This window comes from Scyliorhinus canicula, chromosome 1, assembly GCF_902713615.1.
Source record: "Scyliorhinus canicula chromosome 1, sScyCan1.1, whole genome shotgun sequence".
Lineage (NCBI taxonomy): Eukaryota > Metazoa > Chordata > Chondrichthyes > Carcharhiniformes > Scyliorhinidae > Scyliorhinus > Scyliorhinus canicula.
Genome location: NC_052146.1, coordinates 165230519 through 165252750, shown reverse-complemented (window position 1 = coordinate 165252750; position 22232 = coordinate 165230519). Strand labels below are relative to the sequence as shown.

Genomic DNA, 22232 nt, shown 5'->3' with positions numbered 1-22232 from the left:
CCAATTCCTGTAAACCCACAACTCAGCACCCATTACTTTTACCTCTGCCATGTAAACTCACATAGTATCCTTTGACAGTTCCTTTACAGCTTTGACAGTTCCTTTACAGCTTTGACAGTTCAAATGAATGTGTGCTCTTTTTACATACAATCATGTTTACATTTAACAATTAGTCGTTTAGCGGTGCAGAACGTGAGCATTGCTGAAAAATACACTTTGTCGAAGCTTTTCATTTTGCATTAATCAGGACAATCACAAGAATACCAATGTCAGGGGAAACAACAACTTTATACTGTATGAAAAGAGGGGACCGATTGGTTGGCAAGTGGACTCGGAATGGTAAAATTACCTGGCCTAATCTGCACATTCTGAGTTTCACACTCCTGGCCTATCAAATCCCACTTCAGTGGAGGCAGCTGAATGGCCAGCTGTCTCTTTAAACTACACATGTATGAACCCCGGCCCAACTCCAGCCCATGACAATGCCTATATCAATCAGGATACCTTTAAGAGAGCAGAACCTCGGAACTACGTTGAGGGCGTATTTTTGATTATGACTACGGGTTCTTCAAGTTTATGATCGGGGCCAGGTTGGTACAAAATCTCTGTATTTTTCAGACTTATTGAAAGGATAAAGTATTTTGAGGTTCCGCTAAAGCAAACAAGTAGCTGGATGTTCTCTGGAGTATGTGCTTTGAGATCACAGTCTTCAGCAAACAAGAGCTCATTTCACAGAATCAGAATCTAAGAATAGTACAGCGCAGAGGAGGTCCTTCCAAATTTGTAAATTGAGTGACAATCCTGTCACAATCTAAAGATTGTTTGGGTCACTTTCTGTGTGGAGTCTGCACATCCTCCCCGTGTCTGCGTGGGTTTCTTCCAGGTGCTCTGGTTTATTCCACAGTCCAAAGATGTGCAGGTTAGGTGGATTGGCCATGATAAATTGCCTTTAGTATCCAAAAAGGATAGGTGGGGTTACTGAGATGTAGTGGATGTGTGGGTTAAGTGGGGTGCTCTTTCCAAGGGCCGGTGCAGACTCGATGGGCCAAATGGCCTCCTTATGCACTGTAAATTCTATGGGCACATGTTGGATCCAGAACAACAGAGACACCTCAAGGAATGCGCCTTAGAGGTGCTAAATGCTGGTCAGGTCATCGACTGATCAAGAGCATCGTGTCCTTGAACATAACCAAGAAAGTGCTATGACAGAGTCAATCCATAAAGGAAGCTTGATGTAATTATCTTAAAAGACTCAGCCAAGAGACAGGAACAGGAACAAAAATTAGTTGTATTCCAGAAGATACAAAGATATTGACGATTCTTGAAAGAAGTTAAGTGATTTCACTCATATCATGGCATTTGAGGTATTTGTCAAACGAAAGCACCAAGATTGGTTCCACACGAATGACCAAGATACTGCTGAGCTAACAGCAAGAAAAGCCAGACACCATCAAGTAAAATAGACACTGCAGCACAAACTAATGGAGATGAAGAACTGATGATGGAAGAACAAGGTCCTGGAAGCTTCCACAAAGCATGACCTACAGGCTCTCAATGAAGGTCCCCGCTTTGTCTGTGGGCCCAAAACCAATGCTACCACACTCAACCTCTCAGCAGATGGCAATCAGCTCCTCACAAACAAACATCAAATTCTCTCCCATTTGACAAAACACTTCACAATCTCTTGAACTAAGAATCGGCAGAGTGCAATGACGTCATTGAAGTACTTCTACAGCATCACATTATGGAGTAGCTTGCCCTGTCCAACTGAAGCTACAGTCACCAAGGTCGTAAGACAACTATGGGGAGATGTTGGGGAACCGACTGAATTATCCCTGGAGTATTCAAGTTGGACACTTTAGGAACTTTCAAGCGGTTATTGGATAGGCACATGGAACACACCAGAATGACAGGGAGTGGGATAGCTTGATCTTGGTTTCGGACAATGCTCAGCACAACATTGAGGGCCGAAGGTTCTGTGCTGTACTGTTCTATGTTCTATGTTAAGTACGAAGGAGCTCATATATTGGGAAGCTCACTAACTTACTCTAGGTGTGGATTTGTGTGGCTCGAGCAGAACTTCTATCCCCTTTTGTTTTAGTCATTTAGATTTCAGGGCAACATTCCATTAGCCTTTATGATTATTTTCTGATGTATTATTATGATGTATTTCATGATTTGTGTTCCTAGACCCCAGGTCTCTTTGGATCTCCACTTTTTCTGGCTTGTCATCATTCAGGAAGTACCCTGTTTTATCCTTTCTTAGATACAAATTGAACGACCTCACATTTTCCCGTACTGAAATTCACATGCTGGTGGCTTTGCTCATTCACTAAATCTGTCAATATCTCTTTGTAATTTTAATTTTTCAAGCACATCGCTTTATGCTGCTTATTTTTGTGGCCGAGAGCTTGTAGGCAGCCTGTCTGTAACCATTTTTTATTCTTTCATGGGAGATGCTGGCAAGGGCAGAGCTATTGGGCAGGATTCTCCGTTCTGCCGCACGAGATTTTTGGTGCAGTGCGCCCCCGGGGATTCTCCGTCTAGCCAGCCGGCCAATGGGGTTTCCCATTGTGGGCAGGCCCACGCCATCGGGAAATCCCCAGGCTGCCGGCGCAACAGAGAATCCTAACAGCGGAGAATCCAGCCCATGATCTTTTCCTAATTGCCCTTTGAGCTTTCTAGAATGCAGCCTATGTGGTTTAGGTACTCCGACAATGCTATTAAGGAGTGAGTTCCAGGATTTTGAATCAGCGACAGTGAAGGAATGGCGATATATTCCCAAATCAGGATGGTGAGTAGCTACAAGGGGTACTTTCAGGTGGTGTGTTCCCATGTGTCTGCTGCCCTAGTCTATCTAGATGGTAGTGGTCGTAGGTTCGGAATGCGCTGCTAAAGGAGCCTTGGTGACTTCCTGCAGTGCATCTAAGTACACAATGCGGTTACTGTATATCAGTGCGAGAGGGAGTGAATGTTTGTAGAAGGGGTGCCAATCAAACAGGCTGCTTTGTCCTTAGTGGTGTCAAGCTTCTTGAGTGTTGTTGGAGCTGCACTCATCCAGGCAAGTAGACAGAATTCCATCACACTCCTGAACTTGGTGTCTTGTAGATGGTGTACAGGCTTTGAGGAGTCAGGAGGTGAGTTACTTGCTGCAGGATTCCTGGCCTCTGATCTGCTCTTGTAGCCATAGTATTCATATGAAATGAAAAAAAATGAAAATCGCTTATTGTCACGGGTAGGCTTCAATGAAGTTACTGTGAAAAGCCCCTAGTCGCCACATTCCGGCGCCTGTCCGGGGAGGCTGGTACGGGAATATGATCAGTCCAATTCAGTTTCTGGTCAATGGTTACCCCCAGGATTATTTGTTAATGGGGAATTCAGTGATGGTAATGCTATTGAATGTCAAGGGAGAATGGCTGTATTCTCTATTGTTGGAGACAGTCATTGCCTGGCACTTGCGTAGCGCAAATGTTACTTCTCAGCCCAATGCTGGATACTGTTCAGGTCTTGCTGCATTTGGACATGGACTGCTTCATTATCTGAGGAGTCGTGAATGGTGTTGAACATTGCGCAGTCTTCAGAGAACATCCGCACTTCTGACTTTAAAATAGAGCAGCTGAAGACTGTAGAGCTGAGGACACTACCCTGAAGAACTTCTGCTGTGATGCCTTTGAATTGTGACAATTGACCTCCAACAACCACAACCACCTTCCTTTGTGCTTCCAACCAGCAGAGAGATTCCCCCTGATTCCCATTAACTCCAGTTTTGCAAGGGCTCCTTGATGCCATACTTGGTAAAATGCTGCCTTAACATCAATGGCAGTCACTCTCACCTCTCCTCTGGCATTCAGCTCTTTTGTCCATGTTTGAACCAAGGCTGAAATGACATCAGGAGCTGAGTGACCCTGGCGGAACCCAAACTGAGTGTCAGTGAGCAGGATATTGCTGAGCAAGTGCTGCTTGATGGCACTGTTGATGACTCCTTCCACCACTGTATTGATGATTGAGAGTAGACTGATGGAGCTGTGACTGACCGGGTTGACTTTGTCCTGCTAATTGTGTTTAGTACATACCTGGGCAATTTTCCACCTTGCCAGGTAGATGCCAGTGTTGCAGCTGTACTGGAACAGCTTGGCTAGTGGAGAGGCAAGATCTGGAGCACAGGTCTTCAGTACTATTGCTGGAATATTGTCAGGTCCTTCGAGTGAATTGAATCTGCTGAAGGCTGGTAACTGTGATGCTGGGACCTCCGGAGGAGGCCGAAATGGAACATTCACACGGCACTTCTGGCTAAAGATTATTGCACATATGATTTGCATGACAAATTTGGATGCCTGCTCCACAGATTCCAGTGTAGGCATCAAGTAGACTATCATGGGGACCAGGTGCTGCCAGCTCCTGCTCCTCTCCCAAAGGAAATTACCTGTTTTTCCACTTTTATTACCCGTCCCATCATGCTCATCTCATCAAAGGGTTCCAGTTCTGCTGGCACTTTCTCTCCTTTCTCACGCAATTTCTTGTCTGCTGGCATCTGACCTTTCCCAATGATTTGGTCAACTCTACAGAAAGGTAAAACATCAAAATCAACAAAAAACAACAGTTATGTTATATTCTGTCTATTAGGTTAATTTTTTGAAAAAAAGGGCAGTCTGTAGAAACAAAGTACCACTGCTAAGCCTATTACAGTTGGCAGTTTATAGAAAATTAGTGAATGTTGATCATGCTATTCTCTATTTATTGACTGTATTGGTCAGGAAGTACCGGGAATTTTCTTGCGAGCTGCCAGCTGCGTGCTGAACAACACTGGTTGTGAAGAGCTGGGGACATTACCCCCACGTCGTGATCAAGTAATGCAGACAACAAAGGTGGAAGGCAAAGTGGCTTAGGGAGGGAATTCCAGAGCTTCGAGCCCAAGTTGCTGAAGACACGGCCAGCAATGGTGGAGTAATAAAAATTGGGAATCTGCAAGGGGCCAGGATTGGAGGAGTGCAGAAATATCGGAGGGCCTTTGACAAGGTGCTAAATAATATAAGAGCCCATAGTGTTAGGGGCAAGGTACTGGCATGGTAGAGGTTTGGCTGATTGGCAGAAGGCAGAGAGTGGGGATAAAGGGGTCCTTTTCAGGATGCCAGTTGGCGACTAGTTGTGTTCTGCAGGGGTCAGTGTTGGGACCACAGCTATTCACGATATACATTAACTATCTGGATGAAGGAACTGAGGCATTGTTGCTAAGTTTGCAGATGATACAAAGATATGTAGAGGGACAGGTTGTGTTGAGGAAGCATGGAGGCTGCAGCAGGACTTGGACAGGCTAGGAGAGGGGCCAAAGAAGTGGCAGATGGAATACAATGTGGAAAAGTATGAGGTTGTGCACTTTGAAAGGAAGAATAGAGGCATAGACTATTTTCTAAATGGGAAAAGCCTTAGGAAATCAGAAGCACAAAGAGACTTGGGAGTCGTGAACTCTTGGGGACTCGTGGGGACTCTTAAGATTAACGTGCAGGTCGGAAGATTTGGCAGATAGGAAGGCAAATGCAATGCTACCATTCATGTCGAGAGGGCAAGAGTACAAGAACAGGGATGTACTGTTGAGGCTCGATAAGGATCTGGTCAGACCCTATTTGGAATATTGTGAGCAGTTTTGGGCCCTATATCTAACAAAGGATGTACTTACCTGGAGAAAGTCAGATGAGGTCCACAAGAAATTGTCATATGAGGAGTGCTTGAAGACTCTGGGTTTGTATTCGATTAGAAGGATGAGGGGGGGTATGTATTGAAACTTACAGAATACTGGGAGGTCTAGATAGAGTGGACGTAGAGAGGGTGTTTCTACTAGTGGGAGAAACTAGAACCCGAGGGCACAGCCTCAGACTGAACGGACGAGGAGATGAGGAGGAATTTCTTCAGCCAGGGGGTGGTGAATCTGTGGAACTCATTGCCTCAGAAGGCTGTGGAGGCCAAGTCACTGAGTGTGTTCAGAACAGAGAAAGATAGGTTCTTGATTAATAAGGGGATCAGGGGTTATGGGGAGAAAACTGGAAAATGAGGATGAGAAACATATTAGCAATCATTGATTGGCGGAACAGACTGGATGGGCTGAATGGCCTAATTAGAACATAAGAACATAAGAACTAGGGGCAGGAGTAGGCCATCTGGCCCCTTGAGCATGCTCCACCATTCGATTAGATCATGGCTGATCTTTTGTGGACTCAGCTCCACTTTCCGGCCCGAACACCATAACCCTTAATCCCTTTATTCTGCAAAAAATTATCTATCTTTATCTTAAAAACATTTAATGAAGAAGCCTCAACTGCTTCACTGGGCAAGGCATTCCATAGATTCACAACCCTTTGGGTGAAGAAGTTCCTCCTAAACTCAGTCCTAAATCTACTTCCCCTTATTTTGAGGCTATGCCCCCTAGTTCTGCTTTCACCCGTCAGTGGAAACAACCTGCCCTAATCTATGCTATCTATTCCCTTCATAATTTTATATGTTCTATAAGATCCCTCCTCATCCTTCTAAATTCCAACGAGTACAGTCCCAGTCTACTCAACCTCTCCTCATAATCCAACACCTTCAGCTCTGGGATTAACCTAGTGAATCTCCTCTGCACACCCTCCAGCGCCAGTACATCCTTTCTCAGGTAAGGAGACCAAAACTGAACACAATAGTCCAGGTGTGGCCTCACTAACACTTTATATAATTGCAGCATAACCTCCCTAGTCTTAAACTCCACCCCTCTAGCAATGAAGGACAAAATTCCATTTGCTTTCTTAATCACCTGTTGCACCTGTAAACCAACTTTTTGCGACTCGTGCACGAGCACACCCAGGTCTCTCTGCACAGCAGCGTGTTTTAATATTTTATCATTTAAATAATAATCCCTTTTGCTGTTATTCCTACCAAAATGGATAACCTCACATTTGTCAACATTGTATTCCATCTGCCAGACCCTCGCCAATTCACTTAACCTATCCAAATCCCTCTGCAGACTTCCGGTATTCTCTGCACTTTTTGCTTTACCACTCATCTTAGTGTCGTCTGCCAACTTGGACACATTGCCCTTGGTCCCCAACTCCAAATCATCAATGTAAATTGTGAACAATTGTGGGCCCAACACTGATCCCTGAGGGACACCACTAGCTACTGATTACCAACCAGAGAAACACTCATTAATCCCCACTCTTTGCTTTCTATTAATTAACCAATCCTCTATCAATGCTACTACTTTACCCTTAATGCCATGCATCTTTATCTTATACAGCAACCTTTTGTGTGGCACCTTGTCAAAGGCTTTCTGGAAATCCAGATATACCACATCCATTGGCTCCCCGTTATCTACCGCTCTGGTAATGTCCTCAAAAAATTCCAGTAAATTAGTTAGGCACGACCTGCCCTTTATGAACCCATGCTGCGTCTGCCCAATGGGACAATTTCTATCCAGATGCCTCGCTATTTCTTCCTTGATGATAGATTCCAGCATCTTCCCTACTACCGAAGTTAAGCTCACTGGCCTATAATTTCCTGCTCTCTGCCGACCTCCTTTTTTAAACAGTGGTGTCACGTTTGCTAATTTCCAATCCACCGGGACCACCCCAGAGTCTCGTGAATTTTGGTAAATTATCACTAGTGCATTTGCAATTTCCCTAGCCATCTTTTTTAGCACTCTGGGATGCATTCTATCAGGGCCAGGAGACTTGTCTACCTTTAGCCCCATTAGCTTGCCCATCACTACCTCCTTAGTAATAACAATCCTCTCAAGGTCCTCACCTGTCATAGCATCAGAAGCTTTCTGTTGCCCCCTAAAGATTTCTCAGTCCTCTAGTCTCTCACTAATCTTTGCCACTTTGTATGTTTTTTCCTTCAATTTGATACTCTTCCCTTATTTCCTTCGATATCCACGGTCGATTTTCCCTCTTTCTACCGCCCTTCCTTTTTGTTGGTATAAACCTTTGCTGAGCACTGTGAAAAATCGCTTGAAAGGTTTTCCAGTGTTCCTCAACTGTTTCACCATAAAGTCTTTGCACCCAGTCTACCTTAGCTAGCTCTTCTCTCATCCCATTGTAGTCTCCTTTGTTTAAGCACAAAACACTAGTGTTTGATTTTACCTTCTCTCCCTCCATCTGTATTTTAAATTACACCATATTGTGATCGCTCCTTCCAAGAGGATCCCTAACTATGAGATCCTTAATCAATCCTGTCTCATTGCACAGGACCAGATCTAGGACCGCTTGTTCCCTTGTCAGTTCCATTACATACTGTTCTAGGAAACTATCACGGATACATTCTATAAACTCCTCCTCAAGGCTGCCTTGACTGACCTGGTTAAACCAATCGACATGTAGATTAAAATCCCCCATGATAACTGCTGTACCATTTCTACATGCATCAGTTATTTCTTTGTTTATTGCCTGCCCCACTATAATGTTACTATTTGGTGGCCTATAGCCTACTCCTATCAATTACTTTTTCGCCTTACTATTCCTGATTTCCACCCAAATGGATTCAACCTTATCCTCCATAGCACCGATGTCATCCCTTACTATTGCCCGGATGTCATCCTTAAATAACAGAGCTACACCACCTCCCTTACCATCCACTCTGTCCTTCCGAATAGTTTGATACCCATGGATATTTAACTCCCAGTCGTGACCATCCTTTAGCCATGTTTCAGTTTCTATGTCTTGTGGTATTATGGCATTAGTATGGGCTCTGCAAATCAATGAATTTGGAATCCCGGATTCTTTTCTTAAAAGTACCGGAGACTGGGTTACCAAACTTAAGATTTGAAAATTATGAAGGTAACTGACAGATCTGCTTCTCATAAATGGGAAACCCCTGTTGTGAGGGGTTCAAATCCCAGAGTGTACAAGGTGTCATAATATACACACAAGTATATGATGGTGCACAGGCAGGCAATGATTGACACATAGGATGACTGATGAACACACATAACACAGCAACCAATCACCAGACAGGACACGACCACTATAAAGCCAGAGGGCACTAGTTTTCCCGCTCTCTTGGGATGCAGCCTCTGAGACAGTCAGAGCCCGTCAGCAACAACTAGAACATACACCATGTGGTAGTCAGTTAGTCTGGTCAGGCTAGCCTCAGGTCTCCAGTCAACTCAGCATAGTGTCAACCCACAGTTAAAGTATGTATGATAGTTAAGAGTTCAATAAAATAGAGTTGCATTTATTCAGGTATTGGAAGCCTGTCTCTCTCATTGCTGCAAGTAAAGATGTGGGGATGCCGATGTTGGACTGAGGTGAGCACAGTAAGAAGTCTTACAACACCAGGTTAAAGTCCAACAGGTTTGTTTCAAACACTAGCTTTCGGAGCACTGCTCCTTCCTCAGGTGAAGTAAATGCAGTCCTCGCAGACCCAGCTTACCCAACACATCACAAGGCTCTTATGAAAAGAATATAAGTTTGGGATCTTTTTCGCCAAATGGTAACAGAATTGTGGAGTAGGTTACCAGGGAAGGGCATTGAAGTTGATGGCATAAAGATAACGGACAATAGACTTTGGGGCTTTTCACAGTAACTTCATTGCAGTGTTAATGTAAGCCTACTTGTGACACTAATAAAGATTATTATTATGTACCTATATGTATAAATCCTTCATTTTCATTCTTTTCACATGCATATCTGAGTTTGCAGTAACAATGTCTCATTTGATATTTGCTTTAGTTTTTCACCATGTCTTTGTCTCATGCAAATACCCTAAATCTAGAAGTTTTGTACAAATGGTTCTGCAACCCTCGTGGTTTTGTTCAGAGTGCACATCAAAAACCTCCTGGGTAGCTTCAGTATGGGTTAGATACTGTAACTAGGTCTACCCAGTGAGACATCCCACTATAACCGAGACTGCCCAGGGGCTAATTGTAACTGCCAAGGATAGTGGGAGGTGAGATGGGGGTGGGGGGAATAACTTGACAGTAGTTGGGGCTGGGGGGGGGGGGGGGGTGGCTTAGAGGAGAAGATAGCAAGGTGTTAAAAGAATTCAGAAATCTGCAGAGGCAGATCCCTCTTTAAATAATTTGAAGGTACATACACTACATACTACACAGGGGCTGGTTTAGCTCACTGAGCTAAATCGCTGGCTTTTAAAGCAGACCAAGCAGGCCAGCAGCACGGTTCGATTCCCGTACCAGCCTCCCCGGACAGGCGCCGGAATGTGGCGACGAGGTGCTTTTCACAGTAACTTCATTGAAGCCTACTCGTGACAATAAGCGATTTTCATTTTCAAATGTCGCCCATTTTTCAGGTTTAATGTTGTCTAGCCTGCTTTACCAGACCTGGGTAAAATTCTGCAGCTGTAGGGGAGTGTAGAAGGCGTGTTCCCAGATGTAAGTGCTGGTTGGGGATAGGCTTAAGAAGAGCACAGGTTGCGGTGGACTTAGTCAAATAGGCATGAAAGGTAATTCATGAGCAGTGATATTGGAGAGGTCAAACACATCTGGCAGGGCTGTAGAGCCGGAACGGCTTTAAAGAGTGCCTGGAGGAAGGGTCCAGTTATGAAGGAGACTGATCCTTAACTGGTTTGCTTAGGATAGCCAGGAAGAAACACTCCACCTCTTTCTGGCCGATAACCAATGCTGGAAAGGCACTTACATCTGGGAACAAGCCTTCTACACACCCCTACAGCTGCAGATTTTTACCCAGGTCTGGTAAAGCAGACATTAAACCTGAAAAATGGGCAACATTTAGTGTATGTAACTTCAAATTACTTAAAGAGGGATCTGCCTCTGCAGATTTCTGAATTTTTAACACCTTGCTATCTTCTCCTCTAACAACTACTCCCCTACTACTGTCAAGTCATTCCCTCACCCCCCATCTCTCCTCCCACTATCTTTGGCAGTTACAATTAGCCCCTGGGCAGTCTCGGTTATAGTGGAATGTCTCACTGGGTAGTCCAAGTTACAGTATCTAACCCATACTGAAGCTACCCAGGAGGCATTTGATGTTCACTCCGAATGAAACCACGAGGGGTGCAGAACTATTTGTACAAAACTTCTAGATTTAGGGTATTTGCGTGAGACAAAGACATGGTAAAAAACTAAAGCAAATATCAAATGATGGGACAGCTTTTAGAAATGATAATATATATATTTTTTAAATAATCTTTATTGTCACAAGTAGGCTTACATTAATGCTGCACTGAAGTTACTGTGAAAATCCCCTGGTCGCCACATTCTGGCGCTTGTTTGGGTACACAGAGGGAGAATTCAGAATGTCCAAATTATCTAACAGCATGTCTTTTGGGACTTGTGGGAGGAAACTGGAGCACCCGGAGGAAACCTACGCAGACTCTGGGAGAACGTGCAAACTCCGCGCAGACAGTGATCCAAACTGGGAATTGAACCTGGGACTCTGGCGCTGTGAAGCAACAGTTCTAACCACTATGCTAATATGGGACAAAATGAATAGGCACATATACAAATGTAGATTAATTAAGAAAGACCAACATGGATTTGTTAATAGAAAACAACTTTGGATTGGAGGAAGCACAGTGTTGCTCCCCAGGCATTAGAAACTAAAGAGAAAATGCTGAAAAATCTCAGCAGGTCTAGAAGCATCTGTAGGGAGAGAAAAGAGCTAACAAAGGTCTGACAAAGGATTATCTGGACTCGAAACGTCAGCTCTTTTCTCTCCCTACAGATGCTGCCAGGCCTACTGAGATTTTCCAACATTTTCTCTTTGGTTTCAGATTTCAGCATCTGCAGTAATTTGCTTTTATCCACTGCTCCCCCCCCCCCCCCCCCCCCCCCCCCCCCAGGCCTCGGTCACTGCTTTTCTTGATACAGACTGATGTCCTACACTTGGCTATACAGGATGCGATTTCAAAATCTACAGATGACACAACATTTGGAAGTACTGTAAAGGTGCCAGGACAGGTTAAAAAAGTGAGTTAAAAAGCCATAGATGATCTTGGACTTTGAAAAAGAGGCACAGAGAACCAAAACATGGAAGAGATGGTGAACTTTCATTCAACACTCGCTCGGCCAGTTCTGGGCACCACACTTCAGGAAGGATGTGAAGGCTTTTGAGAAGGTGCAGAAAAAACTTACCAGAATGTTCCCAGGGATGAGGGGTTTCCAGGGATGAGGGGATAGTTTATAGGAGAAGTTGGGACTGTTCTCTTTGGAGGAGAAGGTTTAGAGGAGATTTGTTAGAGGTATTCAAACTCTAGTGGGGTCTGGATAGTGAAGATACAGAGAAACTGTTCCTATTGGTAGAGGGGTCAAAAGCGAGAGGACTCTGATTTAATGTTAATGGCAACAAAACTGACGTTGACAAGAGTAAAAGTAAGTGTTTAGAATCTGGAATGCAATGCCTGAAAGCGTCAAGAGAGAATGAGATAGATCCTGGAAGAGAAAAGAAAGGCTACGGAGAAAGTGCAGTGAGTGGGTCTCGCTGAGTTGCTGTTGCAGAGATCTCACAGCAAGCCGAATAGTTCTTGTGTTGTTACTAACTATTCTATGATATTAATCATTTTTACACATTCACTGATCCACCATCTGAGGAAGGGATATTGCCTGACTTGCTGTGGCACCAGACACATTGACTCAGATGAGAGAAGACATACCGTGACTGGAGGCTTTTGATTCGGCCAAGCATGTCCAGGTGTCCAGCAGAATATTGCTCTATCACATCTTTCACATCGTATGGTCTCAAGGTTTCTTTAAATTTCCTCTTGGCTACAAGAAATTTCAGGATCCTGCAGAGAAGAAGAGAGCAAAAACGCATTTGGAGAATTCAGCATTAGGTGGGTTTCAGCTTGTTTGATGTCTGTGGGTTGGTCTATGATATGAAGTTTGCAAGCTGACACAGAGCAGGAGAACTGCTGCTATGTACATATAGGTAATACCTTGAACATAAACATTCTACACCAGCATGTTCCCTCCTGTGATTGCTTTCCGCAGCTTCTGAGTTTTCCTGTTGGACTGGGTTGCTCAGCACAGAACATCACTGATCCAATACTGAGCCATTGTGGAAATGGATTTGAGTGCTTCTTTGTGGAAAGAAACTGGTCTGTGACAAGATAACAGCCTGTGATTAAGTGTGATCCTCATTCACTGTTGCCAGGAGCTGAGATTCAATGCCATGGAGCAGTGAAGGGCCGCATGAGTGGCTCTCCTTCATCTCAGTGGGCCGGAAGATTGGAATCAGGTCTGTTCACTAACCATGGCCCCATGAATAAGAATATGGGAAACACAGTAGCACAGTGGTTAGCATTTCGGCCTCAGGGCAGCACGGTAGCATGGTGGTTAGCACAATTGCATCACAGCTCCAGGGTCCCAGGTTCGATTCCCGGCTTGGGTCACTGTCTGTGCGGAGTCTGCACGTTCTCCCCGTGTGTGCATGGGTTTCCTCCGGGTGCTCCGGTTTCCTCCCACAGTCCAAAGATGTGCAGGTTAGGTGGATTGGCCATGCTAAATTGCCCTTAGTGTTGGGTGGGGTTACTGGGTTATGGGGATAGGGTGGAGGTGTGGGCTTGGGTAGGGTGCTCTTTCAAAAGAGCTGGTGCAGACTCGATGTGCCGAATGGCCTCCTTCTGCACTGTAAATTCTATGAAATCACTGCGCCATGGACCCCATTCAATTCTGACCTTGGGTGACATTCCCCCCATGTCTGCGTGGGTTTCTTCCGGGTGCTCCGGTTTCCTCCCACAGTCCAAAGATGTGCAGGTTAGTTGGATTGGCCATGCTAAATTTCTCCTTTGTGTACAGGGATGTGTAGGTTAGGTTGCAGGGATGGGGCAGGGGAGTGGGTCTAGGTCGAGTGCTCTTTTTGAGGGTTTGTGCAGTCTCAATGAGCTGGTTGGCCTCCTTCTGCACTTGTAGGGATTCTATGATTAAGTACATGCCAAATATTTCATAAGTTATAGAAAATGTTTCATCATTTATATATCAATAGAACTATCATCAACTTCAAATGGTGAAAACAAAACAAACATTTAAACTTTGGACATAGAGGGAGCGCACAGCTCTCACAGTCAATGTTGTGAGCAGTCCGAATGGACCTCACTTCATTTACCCCTGTTTTACATGCAAATCATTTCAGTCACATCGAGAGGAAAAAAACGACACGTATGTAAATCAGCGGAATGTGACAACATTGCATGTGGGCAGTGGTCAACAAAATACCTTGTGGGAATTGGCCGTATGTAGCCCCCGGGCCCCAGGTTGCCCAGCACGGCCGTGGAGCAATTACAAGCCAAGAGTGTAACTGATAGGTTCACATCAAAAATAGAGAGAGAATGGCTTGCTGAACTAGAACATCAAGAGCACATTACTGACCTGAAGTCACCCAGTACATCAGTTATCCAGAAAAAACAATCTGTTCACTGATACAGCTGAAATGATTTAATCTTACGTCTTTTGGGATTTTGTTAGCTAACTGTTGCAGTGTACTCTGTGCTCTATCAGAAATGATGGTTCCTGTCTGACAGGGGTTAAGGCAGGAAGTTCTCTGGAGGACATTACATGAGAGAATATTTGTGGAGATAGGGCAATAAAATGTTCCAGTGCAGAAATAGTGACTTGGTCCATCAACCCTGCGCTAATGATTCTCCTCTATATTGGTCTCTTCATCACACTCCTGCCCATTCTCCATACAATTTTATATTCCACTTTTTAGTCAATTATCTAATACCATATTGAAAAATTGTCTTTGCTTCAATAGCTTTGTGGCAGACGATTCCATATTCTAACCTCTGAAATAAATTTGCTCTAACTTTTTCTTTTTTTATGATCATTTTAAATCTGCGCTGTCTCATCACCGTCTCATTGTTGGAAACAACTTCTTACACTCTTGACAATTATGATGACTTCCATTAGGACAAGTTTAAATCTTATTAGATATAGAAACATAGAATACAGGAGCAGGAGGAGGCTATTCAGCCTTTAGAGCCTGCTCCGTCATTCATTATGATCATGGCTGATCATCCAACTCAATAGCCAATGTTGAAAGAGCCCTAATATCTCAAGTCTGCCTTCAAAGTTGTCACCCTGCAAATCTTCATAGCTTGTAATATTCTAGTCAACCTGCACTGCATCTTTCTCACTGCTTTCACATTCACCCTGTCATGAAGATCCAAAACATGTGCACAGTACTCCATCTGCAATTTTTGTTCATCAATAAATTCAACATTATCTCAGAAGATGCTGCAAATGTTCACTATGTCCGATGGAATCTGTGGAGATAGAAATTGTGTTAATGGGCGAGATTTTCCAGCCATTCATATTAGCAGGGTCTTCAGGTCCCACTAACAGTGCAGTTCACGCAGGTTCCTGGCGGCGAGGGGAGTGCGGGACCCCAACTCTGAGGGGGCCTGCAAAGCGAGACACTCCCCACCGTCCCCCCCCCCCCCCCCCCGCCGCCACCTTCCTGCCCGAGATGTGGAAAAGTGCAAATGTCACATTCCTATCTTCCCCTCACCTGCCAGCCTAAATATTGAAGCTGGGCAGCATTAGGCCTTTAGATTGGCCACTTAAGGGCCTTAATGGGTGAATGGGCGGGTTTCCCGCCCTAGGCCCTGCCTGCCCAAGTGTGAATTTGGGTTTGGGTGGGTGGGCTCCCGGAGAATCAAGTCCATTCAATTTTATGTTCTCCACTGTCTTGGGGGAGGAGGGAGTGTAAAATTCTGCCAAGCCTCTCTGAAAAGGAATTTCTGCTACCTGATGTGGAAGATTTCATTTCTTCAAGATTTATTATGTTTTGAGATAAGGGTGCTCCGCTGTGAGTGAGTTGAGTGCCTTTATTTAAAAATTTATCTTTCTATACTCAATCACTGAGAGCTGGAAATAAAACAGAGTTTAGTGGTCGTGTTTCTTTCATCTAAAGTAGTCAATTTTTAGGATATTGCTACTGTTGGTGAGATGGGATATTCAGTCGGCTCCACCTAAAACAACACCATTCAGCTCATCAGTTTAATGCAGCAAGTCATATAGGCCTAGATCTTCTGTTTTCTGAAGGTCGAAGCCAAGAAGAAATACCTTGGATGTTCCCATGCAAGGGCTACACAGGATTGGCTAGAAAGTTTCCTTTGCTGTCGGTCAATCGCCCTGCGTCTGGAACCCTCTGATGCTCCAATTTAAAGTCGGAGATTTGGATGGGTCCGACTCACTTAGCAGAATAGTTACCCAGGATAACTTCCGGTGGCGGCTATGAGGGAGTAGGTCGCACATTTGGTGGCTCCCGTTTCGGTCGGACTTTTGGACCTTTTCCCCTGACTTTTTTGCGCTTTTGAGCACAGAACTGGAAAGCAATAGTACTCAGGTGCTGAACCCATACAGAGTTGTATGGAATTAAGAAGCCGGAGGGACCGTAAACAGCAGAAGAAGTGGTCAAACAAGGGCACGGGGGGTGGCTGTGAGAGAGACCAATATGGCCGGTGTCCAGAGCAAGGCGCATACAGCCCAGCCTACAATGGAGCAGCTGCTACAGGCCATGCAGGAGGGCTTTTTAGCTCTGAAGCGCGAGAATTTGGAGCCACTCCAGAAGTTGATTGTCAGATTGGAGAAAAGGCTGGATGATCAGGCTGAGCAGCTCCAGAAGCTGGAGAAGACTGTCGAGGAGCAGGCCGACTTTCAAACGGTGGTGGACGTGGCGATTCGGAGGTTGAGGGATCAGCAAAAAATGCTCCTGGAAAGGCTGGAGGAGCTGGACAACAGATCTCGCCGGCAGAATGTAAGAATTGTTGGCCTCCCGGTGGGGGCTGAGGGGCTGGATGCTGCCACGTATGTGGAGGGTATGTTTCAGAAGCTGCTGGGGAATTAGGTGTTCCCTTGCCCATGGGTGGTGGACAGGGCACACCAAGTGCAGGTGAGCCATTCGCGACGAGGGGGTCCCGCACGAGCGATGGTGGTCCGGGTCCACAGGTGCCTGGACAAGGAGTGGGTTCTGCAATGGGCCAAGAGCACACAAAGCTGTACTTGGGACAATGGCACCCTGCGTGTTTACCAAGACCTGAGTACTGAGGTGGCCAGGAGGAGAGGAGGCTACAGGCAGGTGAAGGAGATTTTGTATAAGAACAAGGTGAAATTTGGGCTGCTTTTTCCGGCGCGACTGTGGGTTACATAAAAGAGTCAGCACCACTATTTCGAGGAACCCGAGGAGGCGATGGTCTTTGTTAAGAAGCAAGGGCTGGCCCTGAGCTGAGGACTCTTGGACTCATGGTCGAACTTTTAAATCTATTTTGTTTCTCTGTCGCTGTGAGAGATGCCTGCATGCTTGGGTCTGTTCTTTTCATTTTTTCGACCTTTTTAGGTTGATGTATTTTGTTTGCAATGTGTTTTTCCTGTTCTTCTTTGTGGTTTCCTTGAATATTTCCTTTTTGGGGTCTCTTGTTTGGTTGGAGTTTTGGTAGGGGGAAAATATAAAAAAGAATATAGTTAAAAAGGTGTGGTTATAATGAGGGTTTCAGGGGAATTTTTTGCAATCTTTTTCTGTGTTTGGAGGGGAAGGGCTAAGAGTGCCTGGTACTACATATCTCTATTTGTTTGATTTAAATTGTACTATTGTTGGGGATGTTTCTGACTTGTACAGATTTTTTGTTTAAACAGGGCTGGTTTGGGGAAGTGGTATGGATGGGCCGAGGGGAGGGGAGCCAGGGAACAATAGGTGAGAGACACGCTGGCATCAAAGCTGGGAGCCACCAGGCTAGCTGGGTGGGCTAGTCAACGGAAGCCAGCTGGGGGGTGTTCATATAGTTAGATTAGAGCAGGTGTTAGGTGGTAGTATGGTGTTGCTCGGGGGGTGGGGGGGGGAGGGGGAGGTTGATCTGCTGATGAGGATGGAAATTGGACATGGCAACAGTGAGCAGGTCATGGATGGAGCCGGCCAGGAGGAGGGCCAGAGGATGCGCGACACATGGCTGGGGGGCTGGCCAAGGAAAGGGGATGGCTGATTGGCAAGGGGGGTGGCGAACTGCCCCCCAACCAGGCTGATCACCTGGAATGTTAGGGGGCTAAACGGGCCAGTGAAGAGGGCGCGTGTGTTCGCGCATTTGCGGGTTCTGAAGGCGGACATAGTCTTGTTGCAGGAGACGCACCTGAAAGTGGCAGACCAGGTTAGGCTAAGGAAGGGCTGGGTCAGTCAGGTCTTTCATTCGGGGCTTGATTCTAAGACTAGGGGGTTCGTGATGCTGATTAATAAAAGGGTTCAATTTGAGGTGGAGGGCACAGTTGCGGATGGGAGCGGCAGATTTATTATGGTTAGGGGTAAGCTCGAAGGGGTGAGAGTAGTCTTGGTGAGTGTGTATGCCCCCAATTGGGACGATGTGGATTTTATCAGGAGGTTGCTAGGGAAGATCCCCGACTTGGACTCAGACAAGCTGATCATGGGTGGGGTCTTTAACACAGTCCTGGACCCGAGCCTGGATCGGTTGTCTTCAAAAACGGGCAGGTTGCCAGCGATGGCAAAGGAACTGAGAGGGTTCATGGAGCAAATGGGGGGAGCTGATCCGTGGAGATTTAGCCGGCCATCCGCAAGGGAGTTTTCGTACTACTCCCACGTACACAAGGTGTATTCCCGAATTGATTTCTTTGTCATGAGTAGGGACTTGCTGGCCAGGATGGTGGGGGCAGAATATTCGGCAATTGCCATATTGGACCATGCTCCGCACTGGGTAGATCTACAGATTTGCAAAGATAGCTTCCAGCGCCCACAATGGAGGCTGGAAGTTGGGCTGCTGGTGGACGAGGTGGAGTGTGAGAGGCTGAGGAAATGCATGCAGAATTACCTGCAGGTAAATGATACCGGAGAAGTCTCAGCAGCAGTGCTCTGGGAGGAACTGAAGGCAATGGTGAGAGGGGAGCTGATCTCAATCCGGGCTCATAGGGACAGGACAGATCAGGCAGAAACGGACCGACCGAAAGGAAATTTTACGGACGGACAGGAGCTACGCGGGGTCCCCGAGGCCAAAGTTACTCAGGAAATGACAGAGGCTGCAGGCCGAGTTCGGGGTGCTGACTACAGGCAAGGCCATAGGGCAGCTTAGAAAGGCAAAAGGCGCAATATATGAGCATGGAGAGAAGGCCAGCAGAATCCTCGCGCAACAACTAAGGAAGAGAAAAGGGGCTAGGGAAATAGGGAGTCTAGTGGATGGGGAGGGAAATCTGGTGGGGAACCCCGCAGGGCTGAACAAGGTGTTTAGGGACTTTCATAGTAAGCTTCGGAACCCCCCCAGGGGACCGGAGGGGATGAGGCGATTCCTGAACGGACTGACCTTCCCAAGAATGGGTAGGGGGTTGGTAGACGGACTGGGGGCCCTGGTCAGGATCGAAGAGGTATTAGGGGGCCTGAAGGTCATGCAGTCGGGTAAAGCCCCGGGGCCGGACAGAACTTTTAATAAAACTTCCGGTGAAGTTTTATTAAAAGTTTGCTGAGATAGTGGGGCCGGTGCTGGTCAGGGTCTTTAACGAGGCAAGAGACAGAGGGGCTCTACCCCCAACGATGTCGCAGGCCATTATTTGGCTTATTCTAAAACGGGATAAAGACCCGGAGGCTAGTGAGTCTTACAGGCCAATATCTTTGATTAACGCAGGCGCTAAGTTACTGGCCAAGATCTTGGTGACTAGAATTGAGGACTGTGTACCGGACGTAATTGCAGAGGACCAAACTGGGTTCTTAAAGGGTAGGCAACTGGTGGCCAATCTAAGAAGGCTGCTTAATGTGATCATGATGCCCCGGAGAGCAGGGAGGCAGAGGTAGTGGTAGCTATGGATGCGGAAAAGGCTTTTGACTGGGTCAAGTGGGACTATCTGTGGGAGGTGCTGGGACAGTTTGGGATCGGGGAGGGGTTCATTGACTGAGTTAGGCTGTTATATCAGGCCCTAGAGGCTAGTGTAAGGACAAACAGGTCGACATCAGATTACTTCAGACTGCACCACGGGACAAGATAGGGTTGTCCTCTCTCCCCACAGCTGTTCGTGCTGGCCATAGAGCCGCTGGCAATTGTTCTTAGAGCTTCAAGGGACTGAAAAGGGCTGGTCCGGGGGGAGTGGAACATAAAGTCTCGTTATACGCGGATGACCTGCTGTTATACGTATTGGACCCAATGGCGGGGTGGACGGTATCATGGAAACCCTGAGGGAATTTGGCCGGTTTTCAGGATATAAATTGAACATGGCTAAGAGCGAGTTGTTCGTAATTCAGGCGAGGGGGCAGGAGAGTAGGCTGAAGGAGTTGCCATTCAGGCTGGTTGGAGAAAGCTTCAGATACTTGGGGATACAGTGGCACGGGACTGGGGCAAGTTGCATAAGCTCAACCTGTCCCGACTGGTGGAACGAGTGAGTGAGGAGGTTCGGAGTTGGGATGCACTCCCGCTGTCACTAGAGGGAGGGTGCAGACTGTTAAGATGACGATTCTCCCGAGATTCTTGTTCATATTTCGGTGTCTCCCCATCTTCATCCTGAGATCCTTCTTTAAGAGGCTGAATAAAATTATCCTGGGATTTGTCTGGGTGGGGAAGTCCCTGTGGGTGATGAAGGTGATGCTCGAAAGGAACAGAGGGGAAGGGGGGGCCGGCGTTGCCGAACATCAGCAACTACTACTGGGCTGCCAACATAGCGATGATAAGGAAATGGATGGTGGGTACGGGTCGATTTGGGAGCGGATGGAGGCTGCTTCGCGCAGGAGCACCAGTTTGGCAGCAGTGGTTATGGTGCCTCTGCCGCTCCTGCCGGCACGATACTCCACCAGCCCTATAGTGGTAGCGGCTCTGCAGATATGGGGCCAGTGGAGGAGCCATATAGAGGAAGTGAGAGCATCGGTGTGGACCTCAATCTGCGGTAATCACTGGAACATGGGAACATGGTAATCACGGGAACATGGATGGTGGGTAACGACTGTGGCAAAGGGCGGGGATTGCGAGGGTGGGTGATCTGTTCTTAAAGGGAGCTTCCCGAGCATGAGGGCGTTGGAGGAGAAGTTTGGGCTGGCGGGCGGGAGTGACTTTAGATACTTACAGGTGCGGGATTTCATGTGCAGGCTGGTGCCGTCGTTCCCACGCCTCCCGCCAAAGGGGAGGCAGGACACGGTAGGATTGAGAGGAGGGGAGTGAGGGTAGAGTCTCAGATATTTACAAAGAACTAATGGGAGCAGAGGATACACAGACTGAGGACCTGAAGCTTAAGTGGGAAGAGGAGATCGGGGGGGGGGGGGGGGGGGGGGGGGGATGGAGGACGGTATTTGGGCAGAAGATCTGAGCAGAGTAAACATCACCGCAACATGCGCCAGGCTCAGTCTGATCCAGTTTAAGGTCGTGCACCGGACGGACATGACGGTGGCCTGGATGAGTAAATTCTTTGGGCTGGAGGACAAGTGTGCCAGATGTGCCAGTGAGCCAGCTAATCACGTGCACATGTTCTGGTCATGCCATAAACTCAGGGGGATTCGCGGACATCATGTCCCGGGTTTTGAAAACTGGGGTGGTAATGAGCCCAGAGGTGGCAATCTTTGGGGTGTCGGAGGAACCAGGAGGAGAAGGAGGCCGACGCCTTGGCCTTTGCTTCCCTGGTAGTCCGGCGATGAATACTGTTGGCATGGAGCGAGTCAAGGCCCCCGAAGACCCGAAGTATGGCTATCGGACATGGCGAACTTTCTCGGTCTAGAGAAAGTTAAGTTCGCCTTGGTTCACTATCGGGGTTGGCCCGGAGGTGGCAGCCATTTATTGACTTCTTCGCGGATAATTAATTGTCTGCGGGTGGGGGGGGGGGGGGGGGGGGGGGCGGGGTGGCTAGGGTAGGGTAGAGTAGAGTAGAGTAGAGTAGGTTTAGGCAGGTCCTTGCGAGAATGGAGTTGTGGTTTGTACTGTGCGTTATTTGCTTTTCTTTTTGTACAGTACTATACAATGTCATTGTTTTTATGTGCCAAAAATACCTCAATAATATTGTTTATTAAAAAAATAGTTACCCAGGATTAAAACTAGTCTCAACCCTGGGTAACAATACTACGGACAGCCCCAATCCCCTACTGGACCCCAAACTAACACTCCACCCCCAATTACCCACACATTCCCAACTAATCCCCACCTCCTGACTAACCCTCCAACACCCCAACTCTCCCCCACCCCGAGTAATCCCTCAGCTACTTACTTTACACACTCTCCGAGCTTGTCATTCTGGTTGGGACATGTAAATTTCCCTGAGATACACAGCTAGTGCTGTGAATAGAGGGCAGGATTTTGTGGTGTTCTTTGTGTGGCTAATTTTAGGATGA

At 46.7% G+C, this 22232-nt stretch overlaps 1 protein-coding gene across 3 annotated transcripts in view; it reads right to left on the bottom strand.

Moving 5' to 3' along the window:
* LOC119969006 (potassium voltage-gated channel subfamily KQT member 4-like) overlaps positions 1-22232 on the bottom strand; it is a 754273-nt gene that overhangs the window by 3112 nt on the left and 728929 nt on the right. For all 3 annotated transcript variants that reach the window (XM_038802117.1, XM_038802128.1, XM_038802133.1), the window contains 2 exons: positions 12595-12726; positions 4424-4559 (listed from right to left, as the gene is read on the bottom strand). In XM_038802117.1, the coding sequence (XP_038658045.1) occupies positions 4424-4559; positions 12595-12726 (268 nt within the window). The remainder of the gene's footprint in view (positions 1-4423; positions 4560-12594; positions 12727-22232) is intronic.